Source organism: Tachypleus tridentatus, chromosome 9, assembly GCF_004210375.1.
Source record: "Tachypleus tridentatus isolate NWPU-2018 chromosome 9, ASM421037v1, whole genome shotgun sequence".
NCBI classification, from domain to species: domain Eukaryota; kingdom Metazoa; phylum Arthropoda; class Merostomata; order Xiphosura; family Limulidae; genus Tachypleus; species Tachypleus tridentatus.
In genome coordinates, this window is record NC_134833.1 from 127,719,720 (window position 1) to 127,738,726 (window position 19,007).

At 34.5% G+C, this 19,007-nt stretch overlaps 1 protein-coding gene across 1 annotated transcript in view; it reads left to right on the plus strand.

Annotated features, from left to right (window-relative positions):
- Nucleotides 1–19,007, plus strand: part of LOC143226329 (myelin regulatory factor-like) — a 96,260-nt gene that overhangs the window by 22,444 nt on the left and 54,809 nt on the right. The window contains exon 2 of the mRNA XM_076457147.1: nt 7,351–7,438. Coding sequence (XP_076313262.1) covers nt 7,351–7,438 — 88 coding nt within the window. The remainder of the gene's footprint in view (nt 1–7,350; nt 7,439–19,007) is intronic.

A 19,007-nucleotide genomic window follows, 5' to 3' on the forward strand; every position in this document is an offset into this window, starting at 1 on the left:
GTACGTGGTGTTTCCAATGTGTGTGCCAGTTTCGTTTTAAAACAGTCCTGGGTGAGCCTATATGGAGTAAGATGTTTCACATGTGAGATGGATATACAGGAAAGTTCTGTTTTTATGAGGCGGAACGAATTGGCGTCTCGAGTTATTTTAAGAATTGTTTCTGTATGTTTTGTATAATCGTTCAAAACTTGCACATGAATAGTATACAATGTTTTATCCTGTTATCTATGATGAACATTCTTTGTTAATCTCTTACGTTCAGAGTGTTTGAGATTGGTTATCGTGTTATTTGTGTAATTTATTTTGAAAGCAGAATATCAGGATTTGTATACATATGTTATTCTCCACTATAGGTAAGTATGTTACGTTTTGTTGTTATTTTAGTGTTGTATGTGATAGCACGTAGTGTATAATTATAAATCATTCGTCAATTTCTTCTTGCCTTTAATTTTATATCCACCCTTCCTACTAGTGATTTTATGTTGACATTCTAGTATTGTATCTCTGGGTGATAGTATGTAGTATATAATTATAAATCATTCGTCAATTTCTTCTTGCCTTTAATTTTATATCCACCCTTCCTACTAGTGATCTTATGTTGACATTTTAGTATTGTATCTCTTGGTGATAGTATGTAGTATATAATTATAAATCATTCGTCTATTTCTTCTTGCCTTTAATTTTATATCCACCCTTCCTACTAGTGATTTTATGTTGACATTCTAGTATTGTATCTCTGGGTGATAGTATGTAGTATATAATTATAAATCATTCGTCTATTTCTTCTTGCCTTTAATTTTATATCCACCCTTCCTACTAGTGATTTTATGTTGACATTCTAGTATTGTATCTCTGGGTGATAGTATGTAGTATATAATTATAAATCATTCGTCTATTTCTTCTTGCCTTTAATTTTATATCCACCCTTCCTACTAGTGATTTTATGTTGACATTCTAGTATTGTATCTCTGGGTGATAGTATGTAGTATATAATTATAAATCATTCGTCTATTTCTTCTTGCCTTTAATTTTATATCCACCCTTCCTACTAGTGATTTTATGTTGACATTCTAGTATTGTATCTCTGGGTGATAGTATGTAGTATATAATTATAAATCATTCGTCTATTTCTTCTTGCCTTTAATTTTATACTCACCCTTCCTACCAGTGATTTTATGTTGACATTCTACGAACACTGGACATCAGTACTATATAGAAATGGTGTTAATATTCTTAATGTAAAATAGCTTATTTTATAGTTCACTACAATGTTTTCTGAGCTATCGCATCACCACCACTGTGATATTTGGTTGCTTCATAGTGAAATGAACAAACAGTATTGAAGCAGCGTTTATCACACACATAAAGGTTGTGTTTAATATTCTTCAACGATCTGGGATAACCGAAAGATTTGTTTCATCGGTAAACATAAGCGAAAGAAAAACATCTGGTTGCCCATTTGCTCTATAATTATTACAGATTCGTCAGCTTTATACCTATGTTCATTGTCAGGCCAAAGTTTTCACGTGTTATGCTATTTGTACTTCTATGTCACATATAGTAAGTATTTTCAGTTATGGTTTGTTTGTTTATTTTTAGAATTAAGAACAAAGCTACACAATGGACTATTTGTGCTCTGCCCATCACGGGTATCGAAACCTGGTTTTAATGGTGTGAGTCCGCAGACTTATCGCTATGCCAATGGGGGATTGCTTACGGTTGGTTAGAGCAAAAAATATAGGCGTGTCAACTGTTAAAACTGAACATGTTTTAAAAGTCTCATGTCATATCTGTACTATAAAAGTGTTTTGAAAGACTGATATCATTTCTTCGCTTTAAAACATGTTTTAAAAGTCTCATGTCATACCTGTACTATAAAAGTGTTTTAAAAGCCTGGTGAAATACCTTCTTTAAGAAGTGGGTTTTAAAATTCTTCTGACAAACCTTCGTTATAAAATCATGTTTTAAACGTCTTCTGACATACTTTGTTTAGAAAATCATGTCTTAAAAGTCTGGTGACATACCTTTGCTACTAAAGTATGTTTTACAATTTTGCTGACATACTTTCTTTATAAAATCGTGTTTTGAAAGCCTGATGATATACCTTTGCTATAGATGATTGTTTTTAAAGCTTGGTGACATATCTACAATATAAAAGCATACTTTTAAGACCTGTGTCATACTTTTACAATGAAATGATGTTTTCAAACACTGATTTCAAAGAGGATTTCCAATGTAAAGTGCGTGACTTCTCAAGACGGGATTTTTTGTATCGTTGGATTATATTTGTGTCACGTATGCAACATAAAACATAACAGAATATGAACCGTGAATTAAACATTAGATGGAGGAATGGACTTGAAGTGACGTATAAATAACTGATATTTGGGTTATCAGTCTCTGAACAGTTTTTTTTTAGTGAAACAATTCTGATTTATGTTGGTTCGCTAATTAAGGATGCTGAATGTTGCGGTAACCCAATATTTTCTTTCTGAAAATATCCACTGTTCAGATATTGGTTCAAGTTTTGATTAAAACTTTGATTTGTACAGATACACTTCTGTTCCTTCTTTCAAGTATTGAGAGGTGTTTCAAAAACTACCTTTAAATGTGTTCAACCACTGTGCAACATATCTGTATGTGTTTCTCAACAGAAGCTTTGTGCTAATGTAAGTAAATAGAACTGCAAACAAGGTGCCTCGTTGTGACACGTAGAGAGTCTGTTCTGAATATATCAGGCATAATGTTTGTTTACACTGTGAAAATGGTTTTATTTTTACGTAAAACTACAGTGACAATATGGCGCTTGTAAACTGTAAAGGCTTTTGTTAACAATAGGTTTCGCATATTCTTCTCTGTTCTCGCATATCAAATCGAGATTCCACCCTAATTATGGTGCATAATAACATCTTTTCTGTGCTTCACACCCGACGAGGTCCCCAGAAACTCTTGCTTTCGTGTGTAATTTTTCTAGCAAAAACTATACAGCACGACCTATGACCACCCATCTGTGGTTATTTGGTCGAGTGAGTCTGGAGAAGACAAAAATGTCCTTACCTTATCTTAACGTGTTAGCACCAACTTTACAAGTTAGGTGTTATAACATGCTGGTTGTTTTATTTTGAATATTGCACAAAGCTACTCGATGAGTTTCTTCGCTAGCTGTCTCGAATTTACCTGAGATAGACTGGAGAGAAAGCAGCTAGTCAATATCACCCACAGCCAACTCTTAGAGTGCTCTTTTACCAACGATTTGTTGGATTGACCATTACTTGTAACGTCCTCACGGATGAAAGGGCGAACATGTTTGGTGATGGGGATTAGAACCCGCATCCCACAAATTGCGAGTTTCCTAATCACCAGGCTCTTTTTGGTATTATGGATCCTGAAAAACATAGTTTTTGACGTGAACATAAAGGCAGTTAATATTAAATTATGGCCACCGATAAAAGTACACATTATTTAGAAAGTTAAAGAGTTAGGTGAATAATAGAATGATGGATAGATGGCGCAAATAAATTTAATATTGTTTTGCATAAGAGGCATTATGAAAATTACTATAGTTTGTGTAGAATTACTAAAAGCAACATATTTACTGATTATGAGGCGAATTTTTATAATAGGTTTAAGGATGCAAATTGGTGTAACATAACCGTAAGTGCCATATGCAACATATATTTTAAGAGCAAATAAAGTATTTCGAAACAAACTACAGGTTGATTACGTTTTATTAAAGAAATTTCGAAAATTCAAATTAACAACTTACGTGACAATCACAGTCGATGTAGAGTTACGGTGGAACAGAAGTGCTATGTGACATTATTTGATGTCATGTAGATAATGTGATCTTACCGAAAATTGATGGCTTGTTGGAAAGGCACGTAACAAACCATTCCGAAACATGATATTTATACACTCAAATCATAAAGATGTGTTCAGATCGGGGATTTAGATTTTTCAGAAAGAGGTATTTTTTTATTTAGTAGCATTAAAAAAGCAAAGGAATATGGCTCAGCTATAGGAACTAGGACGATCCAGAAAAGGACCTGCAACATGCTGGGCCCCAACCAGCAAAGTACTGTATCTTATAATAGGTGAGAATCCACAACACAAAGACCAGTAATAAAAACCGTCCACTTGTCCCAGGGAACGGTGCCCAAAATAATAAAAAAAGTTTTCCGTATGGAAAAGCAACATGAGACAAGTATACAAAGGTTGGTTATACGTCATTCGTTCGATTCTCGCATAACTAAATAACTAGATAATGGGCTAGATATTCATGTTATTGTCATACAATTTAAGCCATCAAACACAGCACCTGTAGAATTTTTTGCGATTGGAATGTTGAAATTGGAGCTTATAAATTGCCATTCTCATACAACAGATGGATTATAGAAAGCATGCATGGGGGGGGGGCTTTATATGTTGAAGTCTTAAATACGGAGCTGTTTGCAATAGAAACCAAGGTGAAGAGATATTGCTATAATGCACGGTCGTCTGATAGATCCCGGACTTGGCGTTATAGACTGTAACGACGTGGTAAAGCTCTAAAACCGTTCTAATATGACGTATTAACCCTCTGTGTTGCAATAACAAACCTTAAGCTCATCCTATGCTTAGTCTCCTTTATATACAAACATTATTATATATCAAGCAAGATGTAATATCAGTACATCGAATAATCTTGGTAAAAATAACAACAGGCTACAAATGTTGTTTTTTTCTTGTGTTTTTTAATTAGTCCATTACGGATTTTAAATTAGAGGCGCGTATAACTTGCCAACTTTTGACTATTAAAACCATAAAGAAGATTAATATGACACCAGTTTTATGAAAAAAATAACTGTTTATTTTGTAAAACAAATCGGATAACAAGCCAGTTGTGGTTCTTCGTGCAAATATCTAACAAGTATAATCAAGTCAGGAGCAATCATTCTAAACACGTTCCGTTTGAGGTTTATTTCCACAATCGATGATCTGTTTTTATCAAGTGAATGAATAATGTGTATGTAGTAACTTGTGCGAGTTAACACTAATTGTCACTATAATAACAAAAGATGATTCTTACTTTTTGTAAGGAAGGTGTGTGTATATGGACCCTTGCGTGTTGATGTAAGTACTGTTAAATTTGATAACCTGAAGTGAAGAGTTATATTACGTTGGAGTTTTTACAGTGTCAAGAACCAATCAGCTGAATGTACTTCAGAAATCAAATTAGTTATACAATTAGTAAGAATCTGAACAGTGAAGTGACTGTTGTGTGCTTCTGTGTGTGTGTGTTTTCTTGTAGCAAAGCCACATCGAGCTATCTGCTGAGCCCACCGAAAGGAATCAAAACCCTGACTTTGGCGTTGTAAGTCCGTAGACTTGCCGCTGTACTAGCGGGGGGCTTCTCTGTAGGACAGCTATAAGCGTTTCGGATTTGCAACACTATAATAAAGGGTTCGATTCCCCTCAGCGAACACAACAGATATTTCGATGTGGTTTTGCTATAAAACAACACACGCACTTTCTTTTATCTGTATTTTTTTCCTTCTAGTATAGTTTAAAGACATAAAAATGTACAGTTATGTGGAAATCTAAAGACAAAATATATTTAAAAAAAAGATGTTTTGTTAATTGTTTATAACAGTAGTTAAAGACATATAAAGTGACTTTTGTATTTGAGCTGTAAATGGTTAAATTATTTGTATTATATAATACGTTTGGAAGCATGATTATGACAATCTTTCTTCATGGAAAGAAACAACTGTATAAGGTAGACTTACGTATCAGGTCATACGAGTATTGTACAACGCTTAATCCAAACCGTTTCGTCGTGACTTGGATTCGCCAGGTCTGCAGAAAGAAAATTTTCAAAAACAGATATTTTAATCTTTCCTTTCGCTTGATTAATTCAGTTGTAACGAGCACACTAACAAAGAGGTTTTAAGGGTTTTTCTTTCATTGCAGCAAACAATTCGTTGTAAGTATATTAGATCAACCGGACGAAAACATTTGTACAAGCAGCTTGCTTTGGGGTTTTAGTTTGAGACAATGCAGTTGTAATGTACAAACACCAGATCCTAACGATAAAACCATTCAAAGAAAATAAAAATGTTTAGGCTTTTGTTTGAATGGAACAATTACGTCGTAAGGTATGCTTACCAGATTCGGAAAATAAAAGTGCTCGAACGGTTTTAAGATTTTTCCTTTTCATTGAAATAGTTTATTTGTAACTCGGCCGTGTCAAACCCACTGGTTGAGACTGTAAAATAGACAAGTTAAGAAATTTTACTATTAGAAATAGTTGGTTTGTTTTTTGTTGTTGTTTTTCTAATTCCGCGCAAAGTTACAGGAGGGCTATCTGCGCTAGCCGTCCCTAATTTAGCAGTGTAAAACTAGAGGGAAGGCACCTAGTCATCACCACCCACCCCCAACTCTTGGGCTACTTTTTTTACCAACGAATAGTGGGATTCACCATCACATTATAACGCCCCCACGGCTGAAAGGACGAGCATGTTTGGTGTGACGTGGATTCGAACCCGCGACCCTCAGATTACGAGTCGAACGTTTGAACCTACCTGGCCGTGCCGGGCCGTATTTAGAAATAATAGTTTAATCATATCGTCAGATCCTAGACTAGACAGAGATGTAATAAGGTAAAATTTTACTTGTTTGGTTTAACCGTAACGATGAACTATCGCACCTGCAGGTTGAATACATGCAAGAAAGTTAAGCAATTAAGTTTTAACATGGTTTATACAAAACTGGTTGATAGATAAGAAGAAGAAAAGTTATTTACAGGACATTCCTTCTCGTGCAATGTCACCGGTTTTGTGGTGTGACCGTGTATAATCAGCACTCGTGTGTGTGTTTAGTCGCAAAAGAGACGAAATTGCAGGATGGGCCTATTTCTTATCTACGTAATTAACCTTATGATTGTATTACTGTTATTAAGAAAACACTGCGTGTGCAGACATGCCCATCTCCACTCTTTCTTGCACATCCTTCTATTGAAGCGGGAACTTAGTAAGTACGTATATATATATATACACACACACACATACATCAATCGGGATACTGATAGCATCTGTCAGTTGGTCAGTCAGTATATATGTAGACTTCACCAAGAGCTAGCACTTAACAGACTGTCTACTGGTTGCTTTATCTGCGTATATTTTCACTCACTGTTACTGACCCTGATGTAGATATAATTGATCACACCTAGATGTCTTTGGCAAAAATTTGTATCTGTGATAATGTACAACTTAAAAAAGAGTAAGAGATATCTAGTGAAGAATTATGACTCGATCCCCGCTTCTTAAATAAATCTCTTCAATCTTAATGGTTTTATTTTCGTTTTTCTAGGGCTTGGCGACTTTGGAGGAATTGACAACGAGGCACTTGACTTCAGTCAGTTGGAATATTATATTAATGATGGAGAGGAATCCACCTTGTAAGTCGATTTTCATTTTTATCTGTTGCCGTAGCAACAATTAGGAAAACGATGCACCATAGTTTTAGAGAATTAATGTTTCACTGTTGTTTTCGTTCTCTTTTATCCATTTACTGTGTATCGTAATGTAAGTATCTAATATAGACTCATTAAGGACTTTGGCATGGCGTGGTGGTTAAGGTGTTCGACTCGCAAGGGTCTTGGGATTGAAATACGGTACTGAATATTCCCCCCCCCTTTCAATGTACCAATCAATCTCACTATTCAAAGAGTAGCCGAAGAGTTTGCGTGAGGTGTTGTCGACTCAGTTGCCTTATCGTTAATCTAACACTTCACAATAAGGGACGAGTACCGCAGATAATCCTCGAGTAACTTTACGCGAAATTCAACAAACAACGAACTAATTGAGATGAACTCGAAACATATTTAGCAGTTTTAATGAGCGAAACCGAAAGTGGACAAAATAAACTCTTTTTGAACTTATTTAAAATACTACATTTAGTTATGTAACAAGATGTACTATAATTTTACAATTAAATTGAATTTGGAATTTTTAAACATGTTAAGATTTTATGTAATTAAAATATAAAAAATAAATATATGTTTAATGCGTTCGATAAATACATATGGAAAATTGGAGGTAGGTACATCTAAGTCCTTCTCTGGTACAGCGGCAAGTCTACGGACTTACAACCCTAAAATCAGAGGTTCAATTCCCCTCGACGAACTCAGCAGAAAGCTCAATGTGGCTTTACTGTAAGAAAGCGCATGCACACGTACATCTAATAATGTAATAATAATGTAACAAACATATTCTGTTGTTATATAGGCCCCGGCATGGCCAGCTGGTTAGGGCGCATGACTCGTAATCTGAGGTTTACGGGTTCGAATCCCCTTAATTCGTGGAGGCGTTATAGTGTGACCGTCAATCCCACTATTCGTTGGTAAAAGAATAGTCCAAGAGTTGGCGGTGAGTGGTGATAACTAACTGCCTTTCATCTCGTCTTATACTGCTAAATTAAGGAAGGCTAGCGCAGATAGCCCTCGTGTAGCCTTGGGGCAAATTCAAAAAACAAACAGACAATTATTATATGAGTAAAAGAATTACATAATCATGTCTTTGGTATTCACATATGTATGTTTGCTACTTCTATGTTATCGCATGCGTAACACTTTTATACCCTAATCTGAAATCATTATGCATCCACGTACATAATTTTATAAATATTAACTTGTATCAGAATTAAACACACACACAAGGCATGGTGTACAGGGCCGTTCAATTATGTAAAATATGTAAATATGTACTTGTGAGTTAGGATATTGTAATATATATATTTATATGATTTATTATATCGCTTGTGAAGTAGGAAATCACAACACAAGCATTTATCATCCTACCCTTTCAGCACCTTAATAAAACGATATTCCGAATGTATAGTTTCCTTAGAAACATTTATGTTTTGATAATTTGCTGTTTATTAAAAGATAATTTCGAATGCAAAATGTAAAGGAAACTAAGTGGTGTGTGTGTTTTCTTATAGCAAAGCCACATCAGGCTTTCGAACCCCTGATTTTAGCGTTGTAAATCCGGAGACTTGCCGCTGTGCTAGCGGGGGGAAACTAAGTGGTGAGATAAAATCGCCTTGAGATCTTATTTTTGCGGTCAGTACAATTCCAACAGGGACTACTTGATAGATTTATATCTTGCCATTTCAAATTTTTTAACTTGTCTTTGTAAAACAAAGCTTTAACTCTCTAAATCTTCAAAAACTTGATATTTTAAATATATATCCACAAGAAAAACGAATATTCAGAACTCTTATTGACTTTTATACAAAATATCGTTTTTATTCTAAATCCTTTTGTGGTTCTTTAAAGAAAATATTAACATTTAACTTTAATTCTTTTAGTGTCCTCTAAAAAAACTTTAACTTCCAACTCTTGTGGCCTAGCATGGTCCGGTGGTTAAGTCACTAGATTCATAATCTAAGGACCACGGGATCGAGTCCCCTTCGCACCAAACATGCTCGTCCTTTCAGTCGTGGGGGTTATAATGTGACAGTCAATCCCACTACTCGTTGGTAAAAGAGTAGCCCAAGAGTTGGTGGTGGGTGATGATGACTAACTGCCTTCCTTCTAGTCTTACACTGCTAAATTAGGGACTGCTAGCGCAGATAGCCCTCGTGTGAATTTGAGCGAATTTTAGAAACAAAACAATTATTGTAGCATTGAAAAAACAAACTCTTTTACCCTTCTTGTATGTTCAAGATATGTGTACGTCTGTTAAGATTTGGATCATATTGACCCTATACAATCCTAAATAATTTTAAACAGCCTTAAATTGATAAAATATTTTTTTAGCTAGCTTTTACTCTTTGATATTAAATATAAGAAGTTGATGTATATTTTTGTTATAATGAATTTAAATATATATTTGAGTTTATTATAATGTCACGGAAACCAGTGACGGGTCAAATAGACCCGAAGTATAATAGGAAGGTTAAATCGTTTTTGCCCTTTCAGACAGCTATCTTTATTTCTTGTTTTAATTTAATTGAAAATCATTTAATAATTCTTGAAAATGTTTAATCCAAATGAAGCAAACGTTTCAGAAACTCAAAATGCCTGAATGAGAACTAATCCCGAGAAAACTGGGCGTTTCTTTCGTTAAATTGTAATTAACGCCCGCCTGCTACAAGAGCCACCCAGTATCTTGATTTGGATAAAAAGAAAAATCATTCTGGAAAGGGTTGGGTTGTTTTGATTAGACAAGAAGACGACGTTTGGTGCTAATTTCGAGGTCTAGGTCACTGGACCAGAACCGTGATCTGATTCAAAATTATGAAAGCCATAGATAAGTTAACTTAAATATAAAGAAGAAAACAGTGTAGCAATGAAACATGCTTAAAATATTCTAGATGTGACTGTGTATGTGATGGTTTACGTGTTGCGATTAACTAAACTGTGGGTGCAAGACTGACGAGGGAAGAACTTATTGAAAGATATCCCTATTGACTTGACACACCAGCTGAATCGTAGATAAACCTGTTAATTATTGTATGTGCAGCAAAACGTAAATCAACGGGCAGAGTCGTGCTGTTATCTTGGATTTGAATTATATATAACAAATCATTAATTTTAATATCTTGCAAAACTAACCTTACAGTAAAAACTAAAAATACAGTGTCGAAGTTGAAACAGATGCACAGAAGCAAGATGATTTCTCTGGAGATTCTCAAATTAAAAATACCTTTTGTGTAATGAACAGTAAATATAATACCCAGTCTGGTACTACCATAGTGTAATCCACATAGGTTTAATCGTGCCACATTTTCATTAGTATTTAGTTTCTTTTTTGTTCTAGAAATAACCATAGATTATTGGTTTCCGAAATGACCCCTGTTTTTGATCATTTTTGGCCCAATACTAGAAGATGCTGGACTGGGTCGTGTGGCAGGTGTTGAGTAGAAGCAGAATGTCTGTGTGTGTGTGTGTATATATATATACATATTTATTTATTTATCATCATGTTGGTAATGTTTATGGTATATTTAGCTAATAACACTTCCGCTTTTTTAAATGGTTATTGAAACATGAAAATCGGCTATAAAGATCGTTTAATATATTTTAATAAAGCTCTTCTCCTGGGGTATTAACGTAGTTATCAAATACTATAGGAAATGACTCGTAACTAACACTTAATAACCGGACTTACACCACGTTAAAGCATTGACAACTTTCAACTCTTATAAAGACAGCATTAAGCTCAATGATACCATGGTGGGTGGAATTGTGTTAGTTTGTATATATTTAGTTATTGGTTTTACACATTTTGTTAACGAATCTGTGTGAAGGATTGAGATTGGTGTTTAATGTGAACAGCACTGTCTTTCTACAGGCGCAAGGTTATTTCAACAGCTTAAAAATTGTCTACATTACAGCGATTCTAAAACTTTAGTAACCGGAGGACCTCCTTGTTAATTTTTTGTTTATTTGCAAGAACCCCTAAACATGTCGATGTTTTTGTTTTGAAAAAAAAAAATATATATATATACATGAAAAGCTGTATTCCAAAATCAGATGCTTTAATTCATATAGATTTGAATATTTGTTTGCTAAGAATCATTTGTTTAAACTTTTTTTTTTTTATCAAACATCGGGAACCCAGTTTGAGAAACTCTGGTCTAGGACGTTGCATCTTCAAAGCTGTAGGCGGATTGTACTTGGCAAAAAACGATGCTAAACGATGCATGCACACCAAACATGCCTGCTCTTTCAGCCGTAGGGGCGTTATAATGTGACGATCAATCCCACTATTCGTTGGTAAAAGAGTAGCCCAAGAATGGCGATGGGTGGCGATGACTAGCTGCCATCTATCTAGTCTTACACTGCTAAATTAGGGATGGCTATCGCAGATGGCCTTCGTGTAGCTTTGCGTGAAATTCAAAACAAACAAACCAAACTAACAGTGAAGAAGAATAGTGCAATCGCATTAGTCAAATGTTGGTAAATTTCTTTGCGAGCCAATCAAAACTAAGATCATTCATGAAATGCATTCTTGGCTAATTCATGGAATAACTATGAAAGTTATTGTTAGGTTAACAACTTGTAATATATAGAAAATCTAGTGCGTTTTGTTAAATACTGCGCTCCAGCAGTTGCTTTTATGTCGTTGCATAGTAACAAATTATTACCTAATATTGTTATTAGTTTGTTTACTGAAAATATAAAATGAAATGTATAGTCAATGAAACTAGAAGAATATTTGACTTTTTAATTTAGAGTATTCGTTAATTGTAGTGACAACCGTTTTAGTGATAAACGTTGATGATATTACAGAAAATAGCTTTATGCAACATCGATTTAAGTTTAAAACCGAATCGATAAATCTCATGATAAATTTGATGCATTTGGCTCTAGGCTAAGTGATTCAACGCTACGTATTTAACTTAGTGCTTATTATACCAATGCTCACTACACTTACAAGGTTTCACGACACGCACATCCCTTTTGGCCCTCTTGCACCTTCTAAGTCCTAAGAGGCAGACAGTAATCGAACTGTTTTATCTGTATAAATGCATTTTTTGCTTTAATGACTCCTATTTTAATCGCGACGTGACGTACACTGGTTAGATGGGTATGTGTATATCGGTATTTTCAATCTAAGTTGTACCTCATAAGACTTATGAGCAAAATAGCCAATCAGGAACACCACGATTCAACCAGAAACATTTTTAATTCAATATCTTTGATTAGAAGAAAGTAAACAACTGATAGATTTTATCGTGTGCGCAACTACTTTAATCGAATAGCTCCATTCACTGTCATTTTTATAACGTGCTCACTGATCAATGGGCGGAGCATGTTCAGCGACATATTGCGGTTTCAATCATTGGACCATCTTGTCCTTAGCCCAGAAGGATGCTCCCTCAATAGGGTAAGACTTATAACGCTGAAAACTAATTTCGATACCTGTAGAGACCGAAATGAGGCGAAATAACTGAGCTTCACTTAAACAACATTTTGCAAAACTCGGACGCACTAAAGTGATCAAGTGCTAATGCGATAATAAGACAAGATAAGAATGTGATAGTTCAAAACAAATAAACAAAACCATTATCAACCTTGTTAAAGAATTGTTGTAAACTTGGCTACGGACCTTATTGTATGGTATTTCGCTTTATGTTGTTAATATAATTTATGTATCTAGAAGCTTGTTTTTAGTACTTTCCGAATGAATTTAACTTCGTAATATACTTCAATTAAAGAAGTGTTTTGCCAAATCTCTAGTATTTGTCTTTTTTTCGCTTATTAAATGAGTTGTGGCGACGAGTAACGTTTGTTGCAAACTCCTTGAATTCACCCACCATAATCCAGCTACTGTCGTTGTAATTAACGTCACTGTCGCCGCAAGGGCGTATGCCCTTATCAGTTAGTTGGCCACAGAGTATTTGTTATTCATTACCTTAACATAAGTAAGCCGTTACTTTACCGTTACCGTAACATTACGGTAAAGCACATAATCAGATTGTAGATAAAGTGCAAAGTCCAGCGTGGCCAGGTGGTTAAGGCGCTCAACTCGTAGTTTTAGGGTAACGGGTTCCAATCCCAGTCACACCAAACATGCTCGTCTTTTCAACCGTAAAATGCTTTATAATGTGATGGTTAATTCTACTATTCGTTGGTTAAAAGAGCAGCTTTAGAGTTGGACTGTAATAACTAGTTGCCTTCTCTCTAGTCTTACACTGCTAAATTAAGGGCGGCTAAAGCAGATAGACCTCGTGTAGCTTTGCGCGAAATTCACAAACAAACAAATATAAAGTGCGACTTATTTTAATTAGTAAAAACCTGGATTCGTGATGTAGTCGTTATTTGATTAGCTTTTAATGGTTCATATTTTCTCTACTCGACGACTTCAAGAAAAAAAAAACTTCATTCATGAAAACCACTACTTTTGCGAGTTATGTTATACTTTATTTTTGAAGCAAAGTGAGCTTATGTAACTAATTATTCACGTTTACGTGAAATGCATTCAAATCTTAAGCGAAACGTCTTCAGCTCTACAAATGTCCAAAGATATGCGGTAAAGCTTAACGACGTTTCTTTGTATCTTTTCTAGAACTTACGAGAGATAAAGTATACTTTATAATAATGAGTTCTTCAGGAATCGTGCGGCCACGGAAAGCAGCAATCTATATTGTCGATTTCTGTATCAAGGACTTTGCATGCAGTTATATGGAACAGTCACGAAATTCGCTATTTTCAGTTGGAAGCAATGATATAAACTGTATTTAGAAAACAATCTTTGGGTGTGTCTATCGTTCTCGAATAATATGAATAAAATCATGCTGGTGTCGTAAAGAGTACTATGATTTTAAGAAATTAGGCCTAACAATAGGAAAGAATGGATAGTGTATTCGACGTTCCAGCCCAAGTTCTCTGACCTTTCTCACCCAAATTAGGCTCTTACTCATGATAAGGGAGGAACGTCAGAAAATGCGTAGGTGCTTGTTCATTTAGAAGGGTTACTGGCTTGAATTTTTAAGATAATACGTGCTCAGATTTGGGATTGGGTCAGTTAAAAAGACTGTTTGGAGCAGAATGGTGGTGGGTGGGAGATTTTTTACGTAAATGTTACGGAAAAGTAATGTTTTAAACTATGTTTAACTGGTTATGTTTATGCACTTTAATTCTTATAATAACTGTGGTGGGTTTTGTTACTAAACTTCTCTCTTATAACTACGTACATAACATGTCAAGTAAATATTGCCGAAACAAATCAGTACTTAAAATGAAAGTGGATTTTAAACAATCGAGGGTTCCAGACACTGTATATATGTATATACAGGGTGGCCCGTACGTTCCTACCCATCCATATATCATTTGTATCCAGTGTATCTGTGTGCTGTCCCTCATTCTCGCTACATAATATTATGCGACGCCATGTTCTGCGAGACATTTTCCTCAACACAGCAAGGGTTATTGTTCCAAATGTTTGGTGTGACGAGGATTTGAACCCACGTCCCTCAGATTACCAGTTGAGTGCTTTAATCACCTGGCCATGCCGGGGCCTCATAGAATGCTTTGAGTTTTTTTTTTTTTTCTTCTTCTTCAAGTACAGACTTTTAGCTCATAGCTCCGTAATCTCTTAACCGATTTCAGATCTAATTATAGTCTTGGACTCAGGAGGTCATGTCCTTTCGATTGTTGCATTTAACTATGACCAAGGTCTCATAGATTACTCTAATTCTGTCTAAAAGGATTTCAAGTGTCGCGGCTATGGAGAATTCCGTCTTATTCTACGTGGTCTTTAAACCATTTTTAACTATTCTGACAAGTGTCTACGGAACGTCGCACTTTCGATTGTTTTTGTGTTTTCCTTGGCTAGCTGAAGCTTGGTGGCTTTTTCCAGATTAATGGCTCAACATTCACATCAGGATCCACAGCTTTAGAGAGTTTATAATCAGTTTAACTAAAAAAAGAAGTAATTTGACTTCTTATGTTATATTATTAGTCAGACTATTTTAAATATTAGAGAGAAAGTTGAGTTGTATTTGAATCTTTCCGAGAGGGTCGCGGGCTTGAACCACTGTCACACCAAACATGCTCGCCTTTTCAGCCGTGGGGGAATTATAATGTGACGGTCAATCCCACTATTCGTTCGTCAAAGAGTAGCCCAAGAGTTGGCAGTGGGTGGTGGTGACTAGCTGCCTTTCCTCTTGTCTTACACTGCTAAATTATGGAAGCGCAGATAGCCCTCGTGTAGTTTTGCGCGAAATTAAAAAAAAAACTTTCTGAGATGAGATAGCAAAGCTCCTTTAGTTTAGTCTGTGTTGTGAGTTTGTGTGTATTTGTTTCTCGAATCTTTAGTTATTGTGGTAATTTAATTTACCTTGTCCTTTTGTAAGAAGGATTAATTTAACAGAACGTTATTTTTAGTTTTTTGGGCCCAAAGTAGGTATTTTATTGTAATATATAGTTTTTATTTGGTCGTCTCACTTGTATCTTTAACATAATCAATTTTCTAAAAGTATATGATACTTTCTATCTTATCCTTGAAGACGTAACTCTTTCATAACAGACATTGCGTGAATGAGGTAAATTAGCACTGGTCCTTGGAGCTTTTATATAGTTAAAATCTAAAGAAAAAGCTCTTCAATTTTCTACTACTTTTATATAGTTAAAATCTAAAGAAAAAGCTCTTCAATTTTTCTACTAAAACTCATTTGTTGGTTGCACATTTCTTTCTTATATCTGAAACCACGATTTTAGTTATTCACATTTTTAATGGATTTGTTAGGTGGAACTTTCTTTTAGTATTATTATTTTTCATCCGCTCGTGATCGTAGAATGCCAGCGTCATGTGGGATTGAGCAAGTTGTACATTTTTCATATACTAGTTCGAGTTCTTGTGATTATCCACTCTGGTGATCTTCCGAGTATTTTACGAACATCGTTGAGTAATCCAAAAGCTGTCTTTAGATGTGGCAGGACAAGAAAAATGCCTTCATATTCTTTGTGATTAGTTAGGTTCGTATCAATGAAGAAACCAGAAACAGAGGTAAAACTCAGTAACGAATTGGAGCTATTTATTTTGCATTGTTAGATTTATATAGTATTCATGAAGTAGAACGCAGTGTTATATTACTGCATGTTATCTTTAAAGCTTGAATCTCTTCACTGTAACGATTTTATAATAAATCCGTTCTACCTTTACAAACAGAATTTTATAGCTGGCTAAGCCTGCATAGCTAACAAAATAAAGAATAAAATATTTTATTTTGTATGAAGAAGTATGTCAGATAATTGAATAATGGAAGGAAATATGGTAATGTGTCAAAGCTTGCATGTAATTACTTGGTAAAATTTTTACACGACCACGTAATGAGGACTGATTACTTGTAATATAAGATATTCTTGGTATTCCACGCAGTGACCAGTATATTGTAAATGAACTTAAGGTGAAAACATAGCACAAAGAAAGAAAGAAAAACATTATAAACACCTGAAATATAGACAGAATTTAATGTCAGAAAAGTGTTGGGAACTTTGAAAGCACAGCTGTTACAGAACTTTACCATAATCTTAAAGAACTGTTGAAAACACACTGTATACTCTTACATGCATTTTTACACAATAAAATTGTAGGATCTCACAAACAGGAGGTGGGGGTGTGAGGGCGTTACAGGTAGTTATAAGAATAACTGGAACTTTTCAAGCATGGTGAGATAGACAGTGAAGTAACATTTCTATATAAAAAGTAAACATTGAATCGTGCGAGATCTTAATTAAAATATATCTGTTTTAATAATAATAATTTTTCTTTATAGTTAATTTCAGGTTAACGTCTCTAAAACAAGTTTTGTTTGTACAAGCTCAAATATAAGAATGTGCTGGTTAATGTTAAAGTAATGGAAATTTCTGTTGTAACGTTTAATTCAGAGGAAAGTCTGCTTGAAATTACATTTCTGTACATAGTTCAGGGAACTGCTTCAAAAGTTAAATGTTATAAATATGAACCGACATGACTGTTTGCCGTAAAGAAAAAATGTTTGTAGAATAGTGCATAGCGGTTTATGTATTTGTACAAGGTGTCAGAAGGAAGTATTAGAAGAACTTATTCAATAAGCCATGCCAGTCAGGAGTAAGTTATCCGACGTAGATGAACTGTGATTCCCAAACAGAGCTAAATGTACCAAGTTTTACGGTACGACTGCCACCTAAAAACGTCCATTTGATTTTTCATTTTTATCACTTATGTTTCGATAATAATGTAACAGTTTTATGTACTCGTAACAAGCGATGTTTATTCAACTATTAATCGTCTATCAACAAGAAAACAGTAGTTGTAGTTCTTCCACCATGTTACTAACCTTACGACGATTTGTAGTTTAGCGTGAACTGAAACTGCTTAGTTCAATTAGTCGAAGTCAAATGCATTCGAAACACTATGGTTTGAGGGCGTATGTATATATACATACAGTAACATATTATATTCCAGCAACCAAAGCGCCACGTGAGCTGTGTTTGCTAAGAAACGAGTTATTAGACGAATTGCACCTGCATTATTTGTGCCACCCACAAGTTGGGCCTTTTGTCCAGTTTCACTGATCAAACGTATAACAAAATCATGCTTTCATTTTACATTTACTTACTGATTGTCTAGTTTTATCATTCCCTATTAGAAAACTTGTCAGAATAGGTTAATATACTGTACTTGTTTACTAATTTTACAGTAAGAACTTTAATGCGTAGTTTTGTAAGTACCAATACCTGAAAGATCTCGTCACGAATTTGTTTGTGAGATTTCAACTGAAGCTATATATATCGATGTGTGTCTTTGTAGCATATTTTAGATAAATTAAATAATTACATTTAAATGAAGTTAAATAAGTAAACAAAACCATGAGGAAGGACTGCATTAGAAGCAGCAAATCCCAACCTCTGATTAATTATATTATAACCATAGGTTTTAAGCCTTAAACAAAACACATTAAAATCAAACGAAATATGCTGCATATTTTTAAAACGATCCTAGGGTGCAAGCGTATTTTCTTTAATGTTAATGTGTTTTGTTTATGGCTTAAAAATTATTGTTATAATATATTTGTAGTATATACATAATAAATGTTGTATATCTATTTTTGCCACAGATTCAAATAGTTGTTTATAAATATTATATTCAGTTGTTGGATACCGATAACATTTTTCATCTTTTATTGTTCTAGCAGCTCCCATAATCCTTAAAATTCATCACAAAGATTTATTTGTGTGAGATGCATTTATTCAAAGTACTAATAGTAAGGTTCTAATAATTTACTCAGATGAAGTAATTTACACCTAAGCAGTTTACACAATAAACAATTAATAAGACGTATTCATCTCATAATTGAAATAAAAACGTAAAAACAAAACTTCTGTCCAAAATTAATTTCTCAAAAATGTACTTACGATACAATAAATTGATAAATAAACAAAGAAATAGTCATTTACATGGTGAGTGCTATGATACCAATCGTATGTTTAATCGTTGAAGGATAAAAACGTGCACTAGAGGCGTCAAATT